The 19,984-nt window shown below is 46.0% G+C and overlaps 1 protein-coding gene across 1 annotated transcript; it reads right to left on the bottom strand.

Moving 5' to 3' along the window:
* Positions 1-17,543: 17,543 nt before the first annotated feature.
* LOC118672334 (C-C motif chemokine 2-like) lies at positions 17,544-19,401 on the bottom strand. Its single transcript, XM_036341957.1, has 3 exons — positions 19,225-19,401; positions 18,404-18,521; positions 17,544-18,042 (listed from the first exon to the last, which is right to left on the bottom strand). The coding sequence occupies exons 1-3, from the start codon at positions 19,298-19,300 to the stop codon at positions 17,937-17,939; spliced, it is 300 nt and encodes a 99-aa protein (XP_036197850.1). The 5' UTR covers positions 19,301-19,401; the 3' UTR covers positions 17,544-17,936.
* Positions 19,402-19,984: the final 583 nt, after the last annotated feature.

The raw sequence follows: 19,984 nt of genomic DNA, 5'->3' as shown, positions 1-19,984 counted from the left end.
TGCAGGTTCTTGCTATTCATCACTTTGAATATTTCTTGCCACTCTCTTCTGGCCTGCATGGTTTCTGTTGAGAAATCAGCTGACAGTCGTATGGGTACTCCCTTGTAGGTAACTGTCTTTCTCTTGTTGCTTTTAAGATTCTCTCTTTGTCTTTTGCTCTTGGCATTTTAATTATGATGTGTCTTGGTGTGGTCCTCTTTGGATTCCTTTTGTTTGGGGTTCTCTGCGCAACCTGGACTTGTAAGTCTATTTCTTTCACCAGGTAGGGGAAGTTTTCTGTCATTATTTCTTCAAATAGATTTTCAATATCTTGCCCTCTCTCTCCTTCTGGTACCCCTATAATTCTGATGTTGGTACGCTTGAAGTTGTCCCAGAGGCTCCTTACACTATCTTCATATTTTTGGAATCTCTTTTCTTTTTTCTTTTTCGGTTGGGTATTTTTTGTTTCTTTGTATTTCAAATCTTTGACTTGATTCTTGGGATCCTCTTGTCTGCTGTTGGATCTCTGTAAACTATTCTTTATTTCAGTCCGTGTATGCTTAATTTCTAGTTGGTCCTTTTTCATGTCCTCCAGGATCTCACTATACTTATTGAGGGACTCACTAAATTTATCGGCGGTTTCCATAAAATTCTTGAAAAACCTTATAAACGTGGCCTTGAACTCTATATCCAGTTGTTTGCTTTCCTCCATTTCTGCCATTTGTGACCTGTTTCTTTGTCTCCACATTTTGGCTGCTTCCCTGTGTTGATAGAGTGGCTTTATGTGCTAGGTGTCCTGTAGGGCCCAGTGTCTCAGCCTCCCCAGTTACCTGAGGTGGACACTCTTGGTGCACCCCCTTGTGGGCTTTGTGCACAGTCTTGTTGTAGTTATGCCTTGGTTGTTGTAGGATCACTAGGAGGAATTGACCTCCAGGCCAACTGGCAGTGAGAATCAGCTATGTCTGCAGTGGGAGAACTTCTGTGCTGGAGACACCCTTCTGGGGCAAGACTTGCTTCAGTGGGGCTTTGGTGCTCACTGAGACTGCGCCCTGAGTGTGTCCCTTATGGATCTGAGGAGTTGTAATCTGGATAGTCCCCCTCTGACCACTGGGTACAGTGGCTCTTGGATCTAAGGAGGTGCTAATTTAGCCTCTGCCTGAGGTTACACAGCAGGAGCTACGAAGAGAACTGCAGATTCCCCTTCCTTTTTTGGAGTTTGGAGGTGCCCTGATGAGGCTCAGCTGTGAAGCAATGCAAGCCGCTGTGGGGCCTTGGGCCTTCTCTTGGAAGTTCTGGGTCTGTCTGGCCCGGCTGCAGTTAGGTAATTATCAGGTTGCAAAGGGCCGGGGCATTCATATGCAAAAGCCTCTGCCACAGCCTGGGTGGGGCGGGGTCTCAAGGAATCAAAGGGCGGAGCAAGCAGCTATGGCGGATCCTTAGCCCTTCCCTAAGGGGCCGTGCATCTCAGTGTCCCGGTAACGGCTGCAAGCACCTCTGAGGGAAAGCCGCCCTCAAGTTCGCCCGCTGCCAAACAGTCCAGTTTCTCCCCGTATGAGCCCTGGGTCCCCAGAGACTTCCCGGAACCGGAGTTCAGAGCCGTCGGGAGCTTGTGACTCCCTCCGGATTCAAAAAGACAGCCGCGTCCTCAGGTGCCAGCCCCTTTCCGCGTGCGCGCGAGCCCCCGGAACCTCTGCACTTTACTTCCGCAGCTCCTCTGGCTCTCAGTGTGCTTTTCTTTCCTTCTAGTTGTAGAATTTACACTCAGCCAGCCTTCCTGTAGTTCTGGATGATGTCCGTTTTGTGTTTTTGTTGTATTTTTCAATTGATGTGGGAGGCAGCAATTTCCCGGTGTTTATCTATGCCGCCATCTTAGTTTCTCTCTATATCCTCTTGATGAATTGACCCATATATCATTTTATAATGACCTTCTTTATCTCTTCTTACAGTTTTTGGCTTAATGTCTATTTTGTCTGATACAAATATAGCTACCCCTTCTCCCTTTTGTTTTTTGCTTGCATGGGATATCTTCTCCATCCCATTCACCTTGATTTTATGTGTATCCTTAAACTTTAAGTGAGTCTCTTGTAGGCAGCATAGAGTTGAGTCTTGTTTTTCTAGTCCATTCAGCCACTCTATGTCTTTTGATTGGAGAATTTAATCCATTTTATTCAGAGTAATTATTGACTGTTAAGGACTTAACAATGCCATCTTTTTAACTGTCTTCTGGTTGTTCTGGAGTTCATTCCCTTGTTTCCTTCTTCCTTTCTTGCTGCCTTCCTTTGTGACTCAGTGCTTTCATATAGTGGTATGCTTTGCTTTCTCCTTCTTTGCCTTGTTTGCATCTACTGTAAATTTTTGCTTTGTGGTTACCATGGGGCTTACAGAAAACATTTTATAGATACAATAATCTATTTTACACTGATAACAGCTTAACTTCAATTGCATGCAAAACTCTACCATGTTACTCCCTTTTGTGTTTTTGATGCTACAAATTATTGTAGCTATATTTATTTTTAATACTTTTGTCCTTTAACCTTATTTGATAGTTAAGTGGCTAAGAGACTATTATAGTGTTAAAGTATTCTAAATTGGGCTATATACGTATCTTTACCAATGTGTTCTATATTTTCCTATGTTCTCATGTAAACAATTAGCATCCTTTATATTATTTCAGTGTTTCTTATAAGACAGGTCTAGTGGTGACAAATTCCCTCAGGTTTTGGTTGTTTAAAAATCTCTCCTTCGCCGAGGCTGGTTTGGCTCAGTGGATAGAGCGACGGCCTGCGGACTGGAGGGTCCCGGGTTCGGTTTCGGTCAGGGGCATGTGCCTGGGTTGTGGGCACATCCCCGGTGGGGGGCATGTAGGAGGTGGCTGATCGGTGTTTCTCTCTCATCGATGTTTCTAGCTCTCTATCTTTCTCCTTTCCTCTCTGTAAAAAATCAATAAAATATATTAAAAAAAAATCTCTCCTTCATTCCTAAAGGACAACTTGGTTAGCAGTTTTTACTTTCAGCACTTCAATAATATTATCCCACTCTCTCCTGACTTAAGGTTTCTACTGAGAAATTTGCTAATAGTCTTTTGGGGATTTCTCTGTAAGTTATGAGCTATGTTCTCCTTATGCTCTTGAAAATATCTCGTGTCTTTGATTTTTGACAGTTTTTTAAAAAAATGTATTTTATTGATTTTTTACAGAGAGGAAGGGAGAGGGATAGAGAGCCAGAAACATCGATCAGCTGCCTCCTGCACACTCCCCACAGGGGATGTGCCCACAACCAAGGTACATGCCCTTGACCAGAATCGAACCTGGGACCCTTGAGTTCGCAGGCTGATGCTCTATCCACTGAGCCAAACCAGTTAGGGCGATTTTTGACAGTTTTATTACATTGTGTCTTGGAGAAGATCTCTCTGTGTTTGGGGAACTATGAGCCTCAGAAACTTGAATGCTCATGATAATAATCTATACTAATAAAAGAGTAGTATGCTAATTAGACTGGACATCTTCCAGACGACCAGCCAGATGTCCTTCCTGACAAAGCCGGCCAGGCGAAGCTGCCTGCCAGCGGTCCCGGGCGCCAGCGCCTGTGGCTGGCTGCAGCCCAGGAGACGGAGAAGCCACCCGCCCTGAGGTCCCAGGCCGCAGTCAGCTGGAGAAGCCACCTGCCAGCGGTCCCGGGCGCCAGCGCCTGTGGCTGGCTGCAGCCCAGGAGAGGGAGAAGCCACCCGCCCCGAGGTCCCAGGCCGCAGTCAGCTGGAGAAGCCGCCTGCCCGTGGTCCAGGATTCCAGCGCCTGCGGCCCAAGAGATAGGTTCCCTCTTCTCCACTGCAGTCATTACTCCAATATTCCCCTTTGAATTTCTCTCTGCTGCCCCGACCCAGCTCCACTTTTCATCTGAAGGATAGGGAACAGAGCAAGCAAAGTTAAAAGCTTACATTTTTAAGCAGGTAAGGTTGGTACTTAAACGTAGAAATGGGAAACCAGAGTCCCTCAGGTAACAAAGGCTAGAAAGGGAGGGGACAGGGACAGGGCAAGACATATTATATCCAGCAATCCATGTGGGGACTGAAAACTTTGCAATGATGACAATCAGTAAAGATATGAATCAACTAAAATAGTTGACAGGGACAATTCTTCCATCTTTGAAAATATCTATATCAAGTCTGTTTAAATAGATTTTCATCTGCGTAATATAACACATTCTGACAAGACCACTGCCACCAATGTGGTCATTGTTGTGCTGGTAAACGTTTAACAACTGGCTCTCAATCAAAGAAAACAAAACCCTGATTCATAGTATCGGCCAATTCCTGTGGCATTAATTCTCCATCCATGGCTGATTTCGGCTGCGAATGTGATGCCACTAAATGCAGAGCTGAAGAGAAACATGCAGTAATACACTATTACACTCCACCAGAAAGAGCCAAAAGATATAATGCCAAGAGTTAGAACAGTAAAGTGTAGTAAATAATTGAGGAGTGATGAATTTAGAGTATGTATTACCTTTGGTTTTGATGTAATTTATTCACTTTTAAAGATTATATAATTTAATGTTTCATAATGACCGTGTTGAACAACCAGCTTGCAAAATTCCTGAAAATTTGTGAGCCGGTAAGAGCAGGCTCCAGCACAATACTGAGTGGAGTGTAATGGTTAAAGGGCAAGGCTCGTGGATTTGAAATGAGGCTCAGCCACTTTCGGGTTTTACTGGTCAAGTTACCTGGTCTCTCTATACCTCAGTGTTCCCATCTGTGTAATTATAGTACCTACTGTATAGAGCTGTTGCAAAGATAAAATGAAATCTGTGTATGACACAGCACAGTACCCGAAACAATAATTCACTCAATTTGTTATAAACTGTTACTGCCTCAATACATTGTTGACAAAATTACTCACGCTGAAAGAATGAAATTTTATTGATGAGATAAATATCTTATTTTGCGATCTACATGGAGACAGTCAATTTTGCTTCCTAGGCAGTAGATGGTATAATCTACTACTAGAAACTGAGAGGGGAAAAATGATCTCAATCAACATGATTGAGGCAATGTGTTATTAGCTGGATCAGAAAGCAGAGAGGATGCCCTGCATTCCGGGATACGTGTGCAGTAACAGGCTTCACCTCCGGTATTAATTCTGATCAACTAAGCATCAGACTTAAGATGAATGGCGAGAAAGATTCTGAGGCTGCTTCTAGACTTAGCAAGAATAGAACTTTAATACATAAGCAACAGTTACTATGGGTAATGATGGTGAGAAGAAACACATCATGATCTATACTAATAAGAGGGTAATATGCTAATTAGACCAGATGTCTTCTGGACGACCATCCACAGTCTTTCCTGACAAAGCTGGGCCTGGGCAAAGCCGCCTGCCGGCAGTCCTGGGCACCAGCACCTGTGGCTGGCTGTGGCCTGGGAGACAGAGAAGCCGCCCGCCCCGCGGTCCCGGGCGCCAGCGCCTGTGGCCTGGTCGAAGCTATTTGCCCACCATCCCCTGCAGCTGCAGCTGGCTTGGGTGAAGCCGGCCGGAGTCCCGGGTGCCTGTGGCCGACCAGAGGAAGGGAACCCTGGGTCCTGGGTGTGGGGCGAGGCAGAGCTGGTTAGGGGCAATCAAGCCAGCAGGGGAGCAGTTATGGGTGATCAGGCTGGCAGGCAGAAGCAGTTAGGGGCAATCAGGCAGGCAGGCAGGCAGGCAGGCAGGCAGGCAGGCGAGCGGTTAGAAGCCAGCAATCTCGGATTGTGAGAGGGATCCCAGATTAGAGAGGGTGAAGGCCAGGCTGAAGGACACCCCCTGTACACGAATTTCATGCACCAGCCTACCAGTCTGATATAATAAAAGCTTAATATGCAAATCTACCAAACGGCTGAAGAGCGGATTGACCATCTGGACGACCACCTGGGACCATGCTATGACACCCACTGGCGCCAGGCCAGCCAAGGGGGGTGTGATGCGATTGGTCGGGGCCTGGCCATCACCCCATGATCGCCCTGCAGGGGCAGGCCCAGGCCACCGGCAGGCGGGTGATCAATCAGGGGCCTCCACAATAGCCCCAAAGAGGGAGACCCAGGCCACTGACCAGCGGGCTGTGGTGGGTGGACGGGGCCTCCCTCTGTAAGGGAAGCCCAGGTTCCAGGTGCCAGAGGGAAGTCAGTGCCAGCAGCTGGGGTAAGGAAGGCCTACTCTTGCAAGAATTTTGTGCATTGGGCCTCTACTACTACTACTACTACTAAAAAACTGGGATGTCCAAATGCCTCCCCAGATTTGGGATGTTTTCAGCCATTACTTTTTTACAGAAGCTTTCTCCCATTTCTCTTCTTTTTCTAGGACTCTAATAACTTTTGATTCTATCCCAGAGATAACATAGGATTTCTTCACTCTTTTCATTCTCTGTTTTTGATTCTTCTCTGAGTAGATAATTTCAAAGGTCCTGTCTTCTAAAGTAAAAATTTTTTTGTACTTAATCCATTATGCTATTGATCATCTCTACTGCATTTTTTTCATTCGTTGTATCTTCAGCTCCAAAACTTATATTTTTTGGTGTGATTTCTGTTCAACTTCTAATTTTGTGTATGCATTTTTTCCTGATTTTGTTGAACTGTCTTTCCATGGTGTCTTATAGCTCACTGAACTTCTTTAAAATGGCTATTTTGAATTCTTTTTTAGGTGTATTGTAGATCTTGTTGTCTTTGGGGTCAGTTACTGGAAGAGTATTGTAATCCTTTGGTGGAGTTACATCTTTTCAATTTTGTTATGTTCCTGAACTCTTGTATTTCTCTTTTTAAATCTGAAGTGAAAGTTACCCCCTCCAGTCTTTACTGCCCAAGAGAAATACCTTCCATCAGGCCTGCTCGGGATTTTGAGGCTTTCTCAGAACTTTTATGGAGACGCCTTCTCCATGCTTCTAGCTCCCTCTTGTGGCAGAACTCTTAAGTTTGAATGCCTTCTCAGCCCCGCAACACACCAGGCCAGTGCTGCCAGCCTCTCTTGCTTCCTCAAGGGCAGAGCTACAGGCGGCATTTGTGGCCTCTCCCTGGCCACTGACTCAGGCCAGCTTTCTGTGCACGCTCACGAGATGTATGCCAAAGCTTGCTCTCCCCACTGTTGACTGCACTCACAGGGACCCAGCCACACTCGGGTATCTGCGGGCTGGTCAGCAGGATCTGCAAGCGAGACCGCTCCAGTGGACTGTGGGTGGGTTACTTGATGGAGTTCACAATGCAACTAATCAGGTCTGTCTCTCTTTAGTACCCTTCAAAAGTCCTATGTGCTGTTCTACCAGCCTCTTCTTGCCTCCCAGTCATGCAGCTCACAACTCAGTGCTGTGGATGGGACAGGAGAGAAACAGTGCCTTTGGTAGCATTCAGCACAGCTGAGGCATGGGGGAAGCTCACTCCACACTTTCACTTTCCCCTACAGGAGAAATAATGCTCTGGAACAGTGGTTCTCAACCTTCCTAATGCCGTGACCCTTTAATCCAGTTCCTCATGTTGTGACCCCCAATTTCATTGTTACAAATTGAACATAATTAAAGCATAGTCATTAATCACAAAACAATATGTAATTATATATGTGTTTTCCAATGGTCTTAGGCAACCCCTGTGAAAAGGTCGTTCGACCCCCAAAGGGGTCGTGACCCACAGGTTGAGAACCGCTGCTCTAGAAGGTCTCTTCTGGCACTGGGCTGTGCCCTTGGGGGAGTGGTGATGTGGGTAATGTCAAACGGTCCCTTTTATCCTCTCCAATGCGCCCAAACTCGTTTGTTTTCGCTCCAGTGGTGTGCTGGACCTTCTCTGCTGAAAATACGGACTTCTCCAAAGGCTGTCTCATCTGTGGATGATTGCCTACCACAGTATTCTCCAGGGGCTCCCAGGCCACACCCAAGAGGGACTAGAGCTGATCTTTGTGCCACGGCAAAGTCTACAGCAAGGAACAAGATCTGCGTGCCTTTTACCTGGTGAAGGAGTGGGCTGGTCTCCTCCCAGCTCCCTTGCATATGGTGTTAGATCCCACAGCTCCCAAAAGGCACTTCTGTCCAGGATGGATGCAAGGTTGTTGTTGTTGAGGAGGAGATATGAGTGAGAGATGTCTTATGTGACCGTCTTATAGAATTCACTTCCCCTCCATGACTCTTAGTAGTTTCCAATGTACCATTTTATTTCTTTTTTTTCTTTTATCATATATTTTTGAGTTATTTTCTTAGTGGTTGTTCTGAGGATTATCAGGATCATTGTAATTTATCAGAACCTAGTTTGTATTTATAAAATTTTAATTTCAATAGTATATGAAAACTTGAATCCTACATAGCTTCACCCCCTCCCTCACATTGAAGCTGTTATGGTCACAAATTATGTATGTATACATGCATTCCCCTCAACATAGATTTATAACTACTGCTTTATGCATATGCATTCAAATTAGATGCAAGAAAAAATAGTGTACATAAAAGTATAAATGTATATTGTCTTTTATATTTATTATGTGGTTACCTTTACCTTTATGTCTTTGAATTACTCTCTGGCAAACCTTTCCTTTTACATGAACGACTCCCCTTGGGATTTTTTTGAGGGCCAGGAATGTCTTCATTTCTGAAGGGTATTTTTGTCCGATGTAAATTTTTTGGTTGACTTTTTTTGTTTGTTTGTTTCAGCATATTGGATATGACATACCATTCCTTTTTTGGAGCTTTATGGTTTTTTATGAGAATTAACTGTTAATCTCATTGAGGATCCCAGCATGTGATGAATCTCTTCTCTCTTGCTGCTTTCAATATCATCTCTTTGTTCTTAGTTTTTGACTGTTTGATTATTATGTATCTTGATGTGGAATTACTTTGAGTTTGTTGATCTTCTTGGATGTATAAGATAATGCTTTTCATCAAATTTGGGGAGTAGGCAGTCATTCTTCAAATGTTATTTCCTCTTTTTTTCTTTTTTGTTCTTCTTGTGGGTCTTTCATTCATGTTTATTGGTACACTTGATGGCATTGCATAGGTCTCTGGGAATCTTCACTTTTTATTCTGTTCCTCAGATTGGGGAATCCATTTTTCTTATTTTTAACACTAGAGGCCCGTGCACGAAATTCATGAGGGGGGGGGGGTTGTGTGGGATCCTTCACCCTGGCCTGCACCCTCTCGCAATCTGGGACCTCTGGCTCCTTAACCGCGCGCCTGCCTGCCTGATCACCCCTAACCTCTCTACCTGCCAGCCTGATTTCGCCCCTAAAACTCAAGCTTCTTTTTTTATTTTTAAGATTTATATTTCTTCTTTATTTTTTATTTTAAAATTTAAGCTTCTTGAGAACATGAGGCATTTAACATTATTCCATATTCCTTATAGAGAGCTAAGCATAGTCAACACAACAAATACTTAATACTTATGGACTTGTATACAAACACTTTCCAACCAGAGATGTTTTTTTTAAAAAAATATATTTTATTGACCTTTTACAGAGAGGAAGGGAGAGGGATAGAGAGTTAGAAACATTGATGAGAGCGAAACATCGATCAGCTGCTTCCTGCACATCTCCCACTGGGGATGTGCCCGCAACCCAGGTACATGCCCCTGACCGGAATCGAACCCGGGACCCTTCAGTCCGCAGGCCGCCGCTCTATCCACTGAGCCAAACCGGTTTCGGCTAGAGATGTTTTAATAGGCAGCCTCCACACACTTGAACTGGAAAACCTAAAAGTAGAGTGCTCAGGTTTCGGGCATCAGGTGCTATTAGCAGGATTTCTGTCCCAATTAAACTCTAATTCTGAGCTCTCAACAGTCTGGACACACTGCCCTTCACTATCCCCAAAGTTTCTTATTCGTCACTATCCCATTTTCCTCCGCTTCAAACCAAGGTAACAAACGAAACCTTTAATTCTGATCTTCCTCACTGCAAGGGCACAGCAAACCTCAATTTAAATAACTTCCCACCAGAGGTCATGTCCAAATACTGGGAGACTGAGGACTATAGGGCTGACTATGTACCTGGTACATACACAGTAACAGGATCACGTTCTAGCCCTAGGCGCCCGGGCGTCCTCCACCATCCCACAGTCCTCTAGGCGCCCGGGCGTCCTCCACCATCCCACAGTCCTCTAGGCGCCCGGAGGGCCTCCACAATCCCACAGTCCTCTAGGCGCCCGGGCGTCCTCCACCATCCCACAGTCCTCTAGGCGCCTGGGCGTCCTCCACCATCCCACAATCCTCTAGGCGCCCAGGTGTCCTCCACAATCCCACGGTCCTCTAGGCGCCCAGGTGTCCTCCACAATCCCACAATCCTCTAGGCGCCCAGGCGTCCTCCACCATCCCACAGTCCTCTAGGCGCCCAGGCGGCCTCCACAATCCCACAAGCCTCTGGTCGCACACTTTCGGTTCTTCTAGCTCCTCCTTAAGTGGTGTTTCCTTCAGTCCCGTTGCACGGTCCAGGGCCTCTAGTTGGAGAGGATTTTTCTGACCTTTGACGTTGGAACTATTGGACTCAATGAGGTTTCGGGAGTCCTGCCGCTGCCGTGAACATGTCGGTCCCAAGCGCACTCGTGAAACCACCGCCCATTCAGTCCACGGCTGGCGCCGTCTGGTTCGCAATGAGAAAGGTACTGTGCTGGGCCGTTTTCCAACCGGATCTTCCTCTTCCTTCCCCAGCACAATCCAAACCTACCCGAAGCCGACCACTCCAACCCCGCAGACCCTTAAGATTTTACCCCCTATTTCTTTGACCTTCCGCCGTCAAACTCGCACCCTATCGCTTTGCTGAGGGGCGCCCCTAACCCTCCCTGGGGGGCGGGGCCAGCCTGGGCATGGGACCTGGTGTTCCGGTGGTCTCTGGCATTTTATATAGATAGATCTTGCACAGCCGTAGTACATTTCTTGAAGTCAGGGAGCCCACATAGGTACGTTACTATTAGCCAAACTAGGCTTCCCTTGCATTTCACCAGTGTTTTCACTGATGTCCTTTTTCTCTCCCAAGATTCAACTCAGGGTACCACATTGCATTTAGCAGGGCCTATTTTGAGTTTGAGGGGACTTGAGTTAAGATACTACGTACTTTTTTGTCTAGTGAGAGCCGCCAAGAGAGATTTCTTGGGGAGAACTGTGGACCTTGCTTTGGGTCTGAGTTCATGGTGCCTGGACTGACATGCAACATCTGCCATGAGCGCAGATTCAGCAAGTAGCTCCATCCACATCCTGTGTTTGCCTGATACAAACTTCACGGTCTGAAGCTTTTTGAAGCCACATTGTTCTAATTGTTTTATTTACAGAATAAGGACCAAGAAATCTTGGGAAATAAGAGGCAGTTGAGCGACATGTTTAGGAAAAAGACTGTATCCGTGTACCAAAAGGTTGCAGGGTTGATCCTCGGTCGGGACACATACAGAAGGCAGCCAATCGATGTTCTCTCTCACATCAGTGTTTCTCTCTCTCTTTCTCAAAGTCAATAAGCATATCCTCAGATGAGGATTAAAAACAATAACAATAAAAGAAAAAGGACTGTAACATTGCTCACGCTGCTGGACAACCATAGGAAAGCTACTCATCCTACCTGTGGTTCAGTTTCCATATCGATAAAAGTAAAGATGATAAAAACACCTTATTTTTGAAGTAATGGAGGAGTTGGTAAATTATAAGTGGGATGAGCCTGTTGAGAAGTCTAGGACACAGTTGCAGTGAGCGTTAGTTGTCATCATTTTTCATGGTGAGAAACTGAGGAAGGGCGATGGATAAAAAGCTACTGGAGGCGGGTTCAGAGTGATGCTGATGGCCTCCTGAAAAAGTTGTCCCCAAACTCTCCTGTTTCTTCTGAACTGACACATTAGGGGGTGGACTGGCTTCCAGGAAGCAGTGTATTGGACTTGAGGGAAGATGGCTGTCTCAGAAATAGGAGAGAGGTGAGGTCCTAGCAGTCCTACAGGTACTCAGGATAGGAGATGTTCTGGGCCTCAAAGGGATTTTGGCTCTGTCCCCCGGGGAGGACAGCTTCTGTGTGGCATTAATAGTCTGGCTTCGGTCAATGGGATGTGAGCAGAAGTTACATACGTTTCTCTGTGCAGAAATGGTCATCTCATGCTTCCACTGTCGCCTTCCCCCTCTTTACCATGAGGATGGCATGTCCCAGGTGAGGCTGCCCCTTCAGCCTGGTTCACATACTGAAGATGGTATGTGGAGCAGAGCAATAAACCTTACAAGACATAAAGAAAGTAGGGTGCTAACGTTAGGGGAAGCTCAGCAAGGGGTAATGAAACCCCTCTATATTATTTTTGCAACTTCACTAATCATTAGAGAAGGGAAAATCAAATTAAAATGGGATATCACTTCATATCTATCAGGATGGCTACCGTTAAAAAAAAAGAAGTGTTAGTGAGGTTGTGGAGAAGCTGAAACGCTTGTGCCCTGTTGATAGGATGCAAAATAGTGCAGTCACTATGGAAAAGAGTATGGCAGTTCCTCAAAAATTAAAAATAGGATTACCATATGATCTAGCAATCCCACTTCTGGGTATATATTAAAAAGAACTGAAAGTAGGATTTCGAAAATCTATGTACACATTCGTGTTCATTGCAGCATTATTCACAATAGACAAAAGGTAGAAGCAACCTGATGTCCGCTGTTGAATGGATGGGTGAGCAAACTGTGGTGCATTCACACAATGGAATATTATTTAGCCTTTAAAAGGAAAGGAAATTCTGTCCCAAGCTATACCATGGATAACACTTGAGGGCATTATGCTAAGTGATATAAGGAAGCAACCAAAAAAGAAATATGGTATAATTTAACTTATGTGAGGGTTCTAAAGCAGTCAAAGGTAAAGAAACAGAAAGTAGAATGATGGTTGCCTGGGCCGTGAGGAGGGGGACATGGGGAGTTGTCATTTAATGCTTTAGTTTGCAAGATGAAACAGTTTTGGAGATCCATTGCACAACAATGTTAAAATACTGCACACTCCTAAACTGTACATTTAAACATGGTAAATAGGATCAGTTTTATGTTATGTGTTTTTTTAACCTGTTTTTTAAAACTTACACACTTTTTTTAAAAATGTTTTTTTTTTTTTAATTGATTCCAGAGAGGAAGGGAGAGGAAGAAAGAGATAGAAATATCAATGATGAAAATCATTGATCGGCTGCCTCCTGCACGCCCTCTACTGGGGATTGAGCCTGCAATGCAGGCATGTGCCCTGACAGGGAATTGAACCGTAACTTCCTGATTCATAGGTTGACGCTCCACCATTGAGTCATACCAGCGAGGCAAAACTTACACAGTTTTAAAAAAGGAGATAAGGCCATAAAGGAGTAAATTTTATAGCTTCCAACTAAAAAATGCTAGTACTTTAAAAAAGTGAATAATTTATCCCCGACACACCCATGTGCCTGGTGAAATAGGAACAAGAGAAATACTATAATTACCCTCCCTGGGGGACAGCCAGCAGTCACTGACTATAGCAGTTCTGAAGTACTTCTGTGTAAATCCTATTCCTGGGGCAGGAGCTCTTGTCCAGGGCCCCTAGATCGACCTTCAGCCCAGCTCCTCCTTGCCCATCGCTTCTCTTGAGTAACTCTGGACACACAACTTGGTGGGCATGGCCTTCTTTGGTGGCTGTCGTTGCTTGTCACTGGTTCATGGAAGGTTCAAACATTGTTCTCTAGTAGAACAGTTAAAGCCTTCTTCAGTCTTGGCTTCCAACTTACTTGGCAACATAATGCCCTCAGCAAATGACTGCTGGGACTTTTCTGAAACAGTGAAGTCCCATCCTATGTGTAGTCCTTGCCTCGGACCCCTGCCTCTCTCAGAGGCCGAGGCTCCCGGTTGAATGGGAGTGCCATACTCTAACCTGCTCCCTTTCTGAGGCCTTGGAAGGTTTTATGGGCATTTTGTTGTTTAAAACCTTTTAAATATTCCATCTCACTGCTTGGGATGGCTAAATAGTTGGATTGTTGAACTATACAAGGTCCTAAATTTCTGGCCTCCACAGTCCCTTGTAAGGGACTCCTGCTTGTAAGTTGACCAAATCTAGGTCAGAACAAAGGACCCTAAGAAAGCCCAAGCCAGAGGTTGCAGAACTGGCCGGCAATGCCAGCATCCTGAACGTGGGAGAATTGAGGAGCATAGGGTCCCACACTCACCTGTGCACCTGGATTTCCCGGGGAACTCGTAAAATGGACCAATGGGAAGAGGAGTCTTCCTTCATTTCAACATCCTAAATCAAAGTCCTTGGGGATGTACTGATGTTTTGGAAGGAACTCCAGTGACTTTAATGCATAGGAAACTTAGCAACTACTTGATGCACAAAATAAGTCCATAACCTAAGGGCCCACCGGTGAAAGGTGATTTGTACAAGGTGATCTCAAAATTTATATACCAAACCAGGTCTCAAAAGCCGGGTCACGTGCCCAGCTACCTACTGTACACTTTTGCCTGGTCCCTAGCTGTGGTGGTCTGAATAATAGCCCCTTCCCAAGAAGGCCCACGTCCTAATCCAATCCCTGGGAACTGTGACATGTTACTTGACGTGGCAAAGGGACCTCTGCAGATATAATTAATTTAAGAATCTTGAGATGCTGAGATTATCCAGACAGGCCCAGTATAATCACGAATGTTCTCATAAGATGGAGTAAGGATAGTAAGAATCAGAGGCAAGATGTGATAACAGAAGTAGAGGAGAGAAAGACAGACATAGAAAGGGAGGGAGAGAAAAGCGGGGGGCACTTAATGAGGCCTTGGAGATGGAGGAAGGGGCCACGAGCTAAGGAATGCAGGAAGCTTTATTGAATTGGAAAAGGCAAGAAAGTTAATTCTGCTTTAGAGCCTCCAGAAAGACTCCTGACCTCCAGAATTTAAGATAATGTGTGTTGCTTTAAGCCATTAATTTTATAACACCCTGTTATAGTTACAATAAAAAAAGAATACAGATTTGTATAACTATAAGCAGGTGCTGCTATAACAAATAGTAAAAATGTAGAAGTGGCTTTGGAATTTGACAATAGGCAGAGGCTGGAAGGCTTTTTAGCATGATAGGAATAGACAGATTTCCTGGAATAGGCTGTTGGCAGCCAAGGAAATAAATACACTATACTTAACATTCTCTCCTCATACTGGGCCTGTGGCCAGTGCTTTGTGCTCATATTTCATCATGCAAGGAGTAAGGAATCCCAGGCTGAGCTGGGTTCCAGATTTCTTCAAAATAAATAGACGTGGCTTGAAAAGGGAGTGTGAACAGATTATTTGGGGGTTTTAGCACACAACCACCCTTCTCTTGACATCCCCTCCTTCCAGACCCCACACCTCACCTGCCTGGCGTTAGAGGGCCTGTTATGTGGTGACGTCCCATTGGTTCGCACTCCACTCCCTTTGCCTCTTGGCATCCACTGCAATTAGAGGTTGACTTGTGACTGGGGACTAAGGCTATAGACTGCAGGAGAGGGAGAGAGGCAGGGAGGGGTTGGACCTGGCGTGAGGGGCAGTGAGTTCCATACAGCACTGCCAGGAAATTGTCTGCTGACAGATGGATCAGGGCAGTTTAGAAAGTGTGATTTGAAGCTTTGATGGAATCACCTCTCCCTCTCCAGCTCCCGCTGGTAGAAATGGAAGTTTTCTGAGAGACACACTCCCAGATCTTAACATCTAGGACCCATGGGGCTCCTATTGGTAACACATGGTTAGCCTCACTTTATTTATGGAGACTCAGAATACCCAACCTGCCGGGTCAGTGCCAGTTCTGCCATTAAAGCCCTCGTGTCCTTCTTCCAGCCTGGGTCTCCCCAGCACCTCAGGCTGCCACAGGCACTGCCTGGTCTGGCTTGGCCCAGCAGCCATCTCCCCATCGAATTGGGAAGGTCAGTTGCATGTGAAATTTATTCGATTGGTAAGATACCGGCTTTTCTTAGAGCAGGGTCCGTCTGTGCTCACATGGGTCAGATACCTCCCAAGTAGGTCAGACACTATGCACGGGGATGCAGCCTTTAGGTCAGCGGTTCTCAACCTGTGGGTCGCGACCCCTTTGGGGGTCGAACGACCCTTTCACAGGGGTCGCCTAAGACTATCAGAAAACACATATATAATTACATATTGTTTCTGTGATTAATCACTATGCTTTAATTCTGTTCAATTTGTAACAATGAAATTGGGGGTCACCACAACATGAGGAACTGTATTAAAGGGTCGCAGCATTAGGAAGGTTGAGAACCACTGCTTTAGGTGGACATTCAGATAAAAAGGCCCATCCGTGGAAATGGATGATTCCGGCCTTCTGGGGTGGAGATGGGGGGATAGTGATGGGGAGAAGGACATTCTGGTTTCAGGGAAGCTGACTCCTTAAAACGTGAGTTGAGGAAAGAGCTTCTGTACCTTAGGTCACAGGTCCGTCTCCTCCATCTACCACACTCAACATTTCACCTGCCCAACTCTTTCTTTTCCAAGGCTGACTCTGTGGCTCCATAGTCAGGTCCTCATCACCTCCTCTCGTGACCATGGCAGTAACCTCTCCCTTGTCCCTGTCTCTCCAAGTGAGCATGAAGCCACTAAGTTACATTTCCTGAAACTCACCTTGGGACCTCGGGACCTGGGGACCTCAGAACCTGGGGACCTCGGAACCTGGCGTGTCCTTCAGTGGAGCGAATGTTTTCAGCATCTTTTAACTTATGAAGTGGAGCACTAACTAACCACCTTGACATTCAAAATCCTTTACTCAACCTTCCTTTCTAAACATCCCCATCACTTGACCGAGACATGGATCCCAATGGGAACCTGATCAGTTTAGTCCCTCTTTTTAAAAAATCATTTATTTATTTAATTTTAATTTTTAAATCCTCACCTGAGGATATTTTTCCATTGATTCCCCACCAGGACCCAGGCCTGGGAGGAGCCTGCAACCAAGGTATGTGCCCTTGACCGGACTCGAACCTGGAACCCTTTCGTCCACAGGCTGATGCTCTATCCACTGAGCAAAACTGGCTAGGGCAGTTTTCTCCCTCTTTGATGTACCTGTCATCATTTTTTTTTTTTTTACCTCTAGGTATTTGCTTATTCTCTTCCTTCTTTTCTTAATAATCTTGTAATTTTTAAAGAAACCCCCCTCCCCCCACTTCTCCTTCATCAAGGTTAAATTCAAGTCATACCCTCTTTATGAAATTCTAATCTAACCATCTTATTGAGGGTCATTAAGTCTCCCCCTGATTTCCCAAGGTCTGCAGTGTCCATATTACTCCAAGTTGGAGAATTACTTGAATGGGGAAAGATTGGAGGTAGTTGCAATCGATTAGGGGAAAGATTGGGGGCTGGCTCAGGGACTCTAAGAAAAGTAATGAGGGTGGGACTCTTGTTAAAGGAGACACAAGGGTAGTTGGGACTTGAGCAGACAGTGTTGGGGTTGGAATAGCAGGGGTAGAAGGCCTGATTGAGTCTTACCCTAAAGATTTTTGTGTAGGCACTCAGATGAGCCTACCCAGGGGAAAGGACCAAGGCAATCCACGTTCTCATTCCTCCAAAACATGAGCCCTGCCCTCTGAAACCTTGCCCCTCCCTCATCACCAAGCAAATACTCAGCTTTTTAATTTCCTTCAAGAAAACACCAAAAGTCAGGTTTTGTACAAAAATATATATATTTCTCTATAGTAACATCATATACATCTCCACAATAACGTTTTTAGCAATACCTTAGAATTTAAGACAACACGTGTTTGTATTCATGATAGTTGCAAGGACCCTCACGCCATTTCAGGGATGGAACTGAAGTGCACAGAGGGAAGCAATTTAGACAAAAGTCTCCATGTCTAAAAAACCCCAGTGTCCATGGGAGATAAACTTAAAACATCAATAACTTAAATAAGGTTAACATTACTTAAGACATCATGTTTCATATCAATAAACAAAGCTCATATTATTTGAAAATACAATAAAATAATATCAGAGGGCATTTAGGGAAAGTTAGAAGGAAATAAATTAGGTTTAGATTCTTGGGTTGTGGAGTGGGCATTCAAGGCTTTGGAGTTTGGGTTTTCTTGTCTAGAAGCTTCACAGCATTCTGAACCCACTTCAGCTGGGGGTCAGCACAGACATCCTTGCCCAGTTTGGTCTTGAAGCTGTGGGGAGAGGGGAGACAGTTAGATGCAGTTCCATTGAGATGTCAGCCTAGCCATGCCGCTCATTCTTCTCTAAGTAGCTGCCCTGGGAACTAAATAGAAGAGGGAGGAGGGAACCCAGCTGCTCCCCTAGCTGTCCCAGGTGAAGCCATCCTGACTTCTGGCTGAAGACATTGGCCTGGTCTGAATAAGCACCCAGGTGGAGTGATGCTGGGAGTCACGTTTTCCCTCCTGGCCTCAGGATTCCTACCGGGCACCTTGGGGGACTGGATTAAGTGGCGTAACTCTCTGACTCTAAGGTTTGAGGCTCCCTTTCCTCGAGGAAGAACTGGACCAGGGAGGGCTGGTGGGCTCAACTCACATCACAGCTTCTTTGGGGCACTTGCTGCTGGTGACTTTTTTGTAGCTCGCCAGCTTTGGCATCGGGATCGTCTTCTCGGTGAATGTATAGCAGCAGGTGATTGGGGAAGTGACTGCGTCTAGAAAAGGAACAACAAAGAAAAAGCATTTTAGGATGGACTCGATTCTTTTTATCTTAATCGGAGTAGAAAAGAAGTAGTTAGGAGAAGGCGAAGAGAAATCAGGAGTAGAGGTAGAACCCATTTGATTCCGATACTTCTGCGGATCCTGCAGAGCTAGAATGTCACACTGACTCAGTTTCCTATGCTGGAACATGGGTATAGAGCACTGCTACTAATTATGTCATTATTAAAATGACATAATTCCCGGGAGAGTCATTAGGTTAATAATGCAAACTCTCATGGGTCCCCCTTCGGCTCCACGTAACCTATGCCTGGCCATGAGCTGCCTGATGCCCACCGCCTCTTGCAGAGCCGTGGCTCAAGAAGCTGGGCTGAATGAAGCACAGTCCAGATGCTGGGGCTCTTCCTCTCTGCGATCACCCCAGCCCCCCAAACACTGCTGAAAGGAGGCGGTGGCTGCAGTGGGGGTGTGTTTCCACAGCTGGAGTCCTGGAAGGGGCTGGATTTGGGGTCCACAGCTGGACTCCTCACTCTGCCTCTGCCCAGAAGCACCTGTGCGACCAGGCTCACTCCTCATCCTTCTCCGAGTTCCCTGACCTTGTTGTTAAAGTGAGGCTGGGGGTCCCCCTCCTGCTCTAATGGGCCACGATCACCCAGAGATGGGGTGATGCGCTTCAAAGGGAAGGAGGCAGGGGCTTACCTGGCTGAGAGAGCACCTGGGTGGTGAGGGCGGCCACGGTGAGCAGCAGGCACAGGAGCGCTGCGGAGACCTTCATGCTGGAGGGTGAGGAGATGAGCTTCAACGAGAGAGCGTGGCTGGAAAGAGTGGCTGGTGTCTGAGCCTGTCAGCCTCTGTGGTGCTCTGGCTGCTCTGGCTGCTCTGCGCGCCTTTTATTGGAACACTGGGTGGGTGGAGTAACTGGGCAGCGCCTCCTCAATGAATGACGAAGTGAAGGGAACTCTGAAATGTGCTGAGCCAGTGGAGCAGCCTGGGTGATTTCCAGGAAGGAGGGGAGGAAGCAGTGGGGGTCTGGACCGGGCACTTTTGGGAGGCAAGGAGGGCGGGTATGGGGCACAGTTATATTCAAAGTGACCACAGACAGGAACCAAGTGGGTTATTCTTAGGGATTCTGCTTTCTCTGAAGTGAAAACTCTGCAGAAAATAACAGAAGCAAGGAAGCGGAGGACAAGGGGGGAAGGAATGCATCCCGGCTTGCCCTGGCCCACCATCAGACAACAGCCTAGGGGGCCCTGCAGCCTTGGCAGACTCCCCAGCAGCGTACTAGATCCATCTGTTCTTTAAAATGCAGGGGGCGATTGGAGCTCAACAGAATGACGGGATTTTGTAACCATAGGAGTAAATTCTAGGAATCGTGGATTCCTGGAAGAAGCCGTGTACGTAGTGCTGCAAAAGAAATATGCATGGCATACTCTCACAACGCTAGTTCTGCGCCAGGAAT

This window comes from Myotis myotis, unplaced genomic scaffold (assembly GCF_014108235.1).
Source record: "Myotis myotis isolate mMyoMyo1 unplaced genomic scaffold, mMyoMyo1.p scaffold_m19_p_17, whole genome shotgun sequence".
Taxonomy (NCBI): domain Eukaryota; kingdom Metazoa; phylum Chordata; class Mammalia; order Chiroptera; family Vespertilionidae; genus Myotis; species Myotis myotis.
This window is presented reverse-complemented; position numbering and strand designations above follow the sequence as displayed.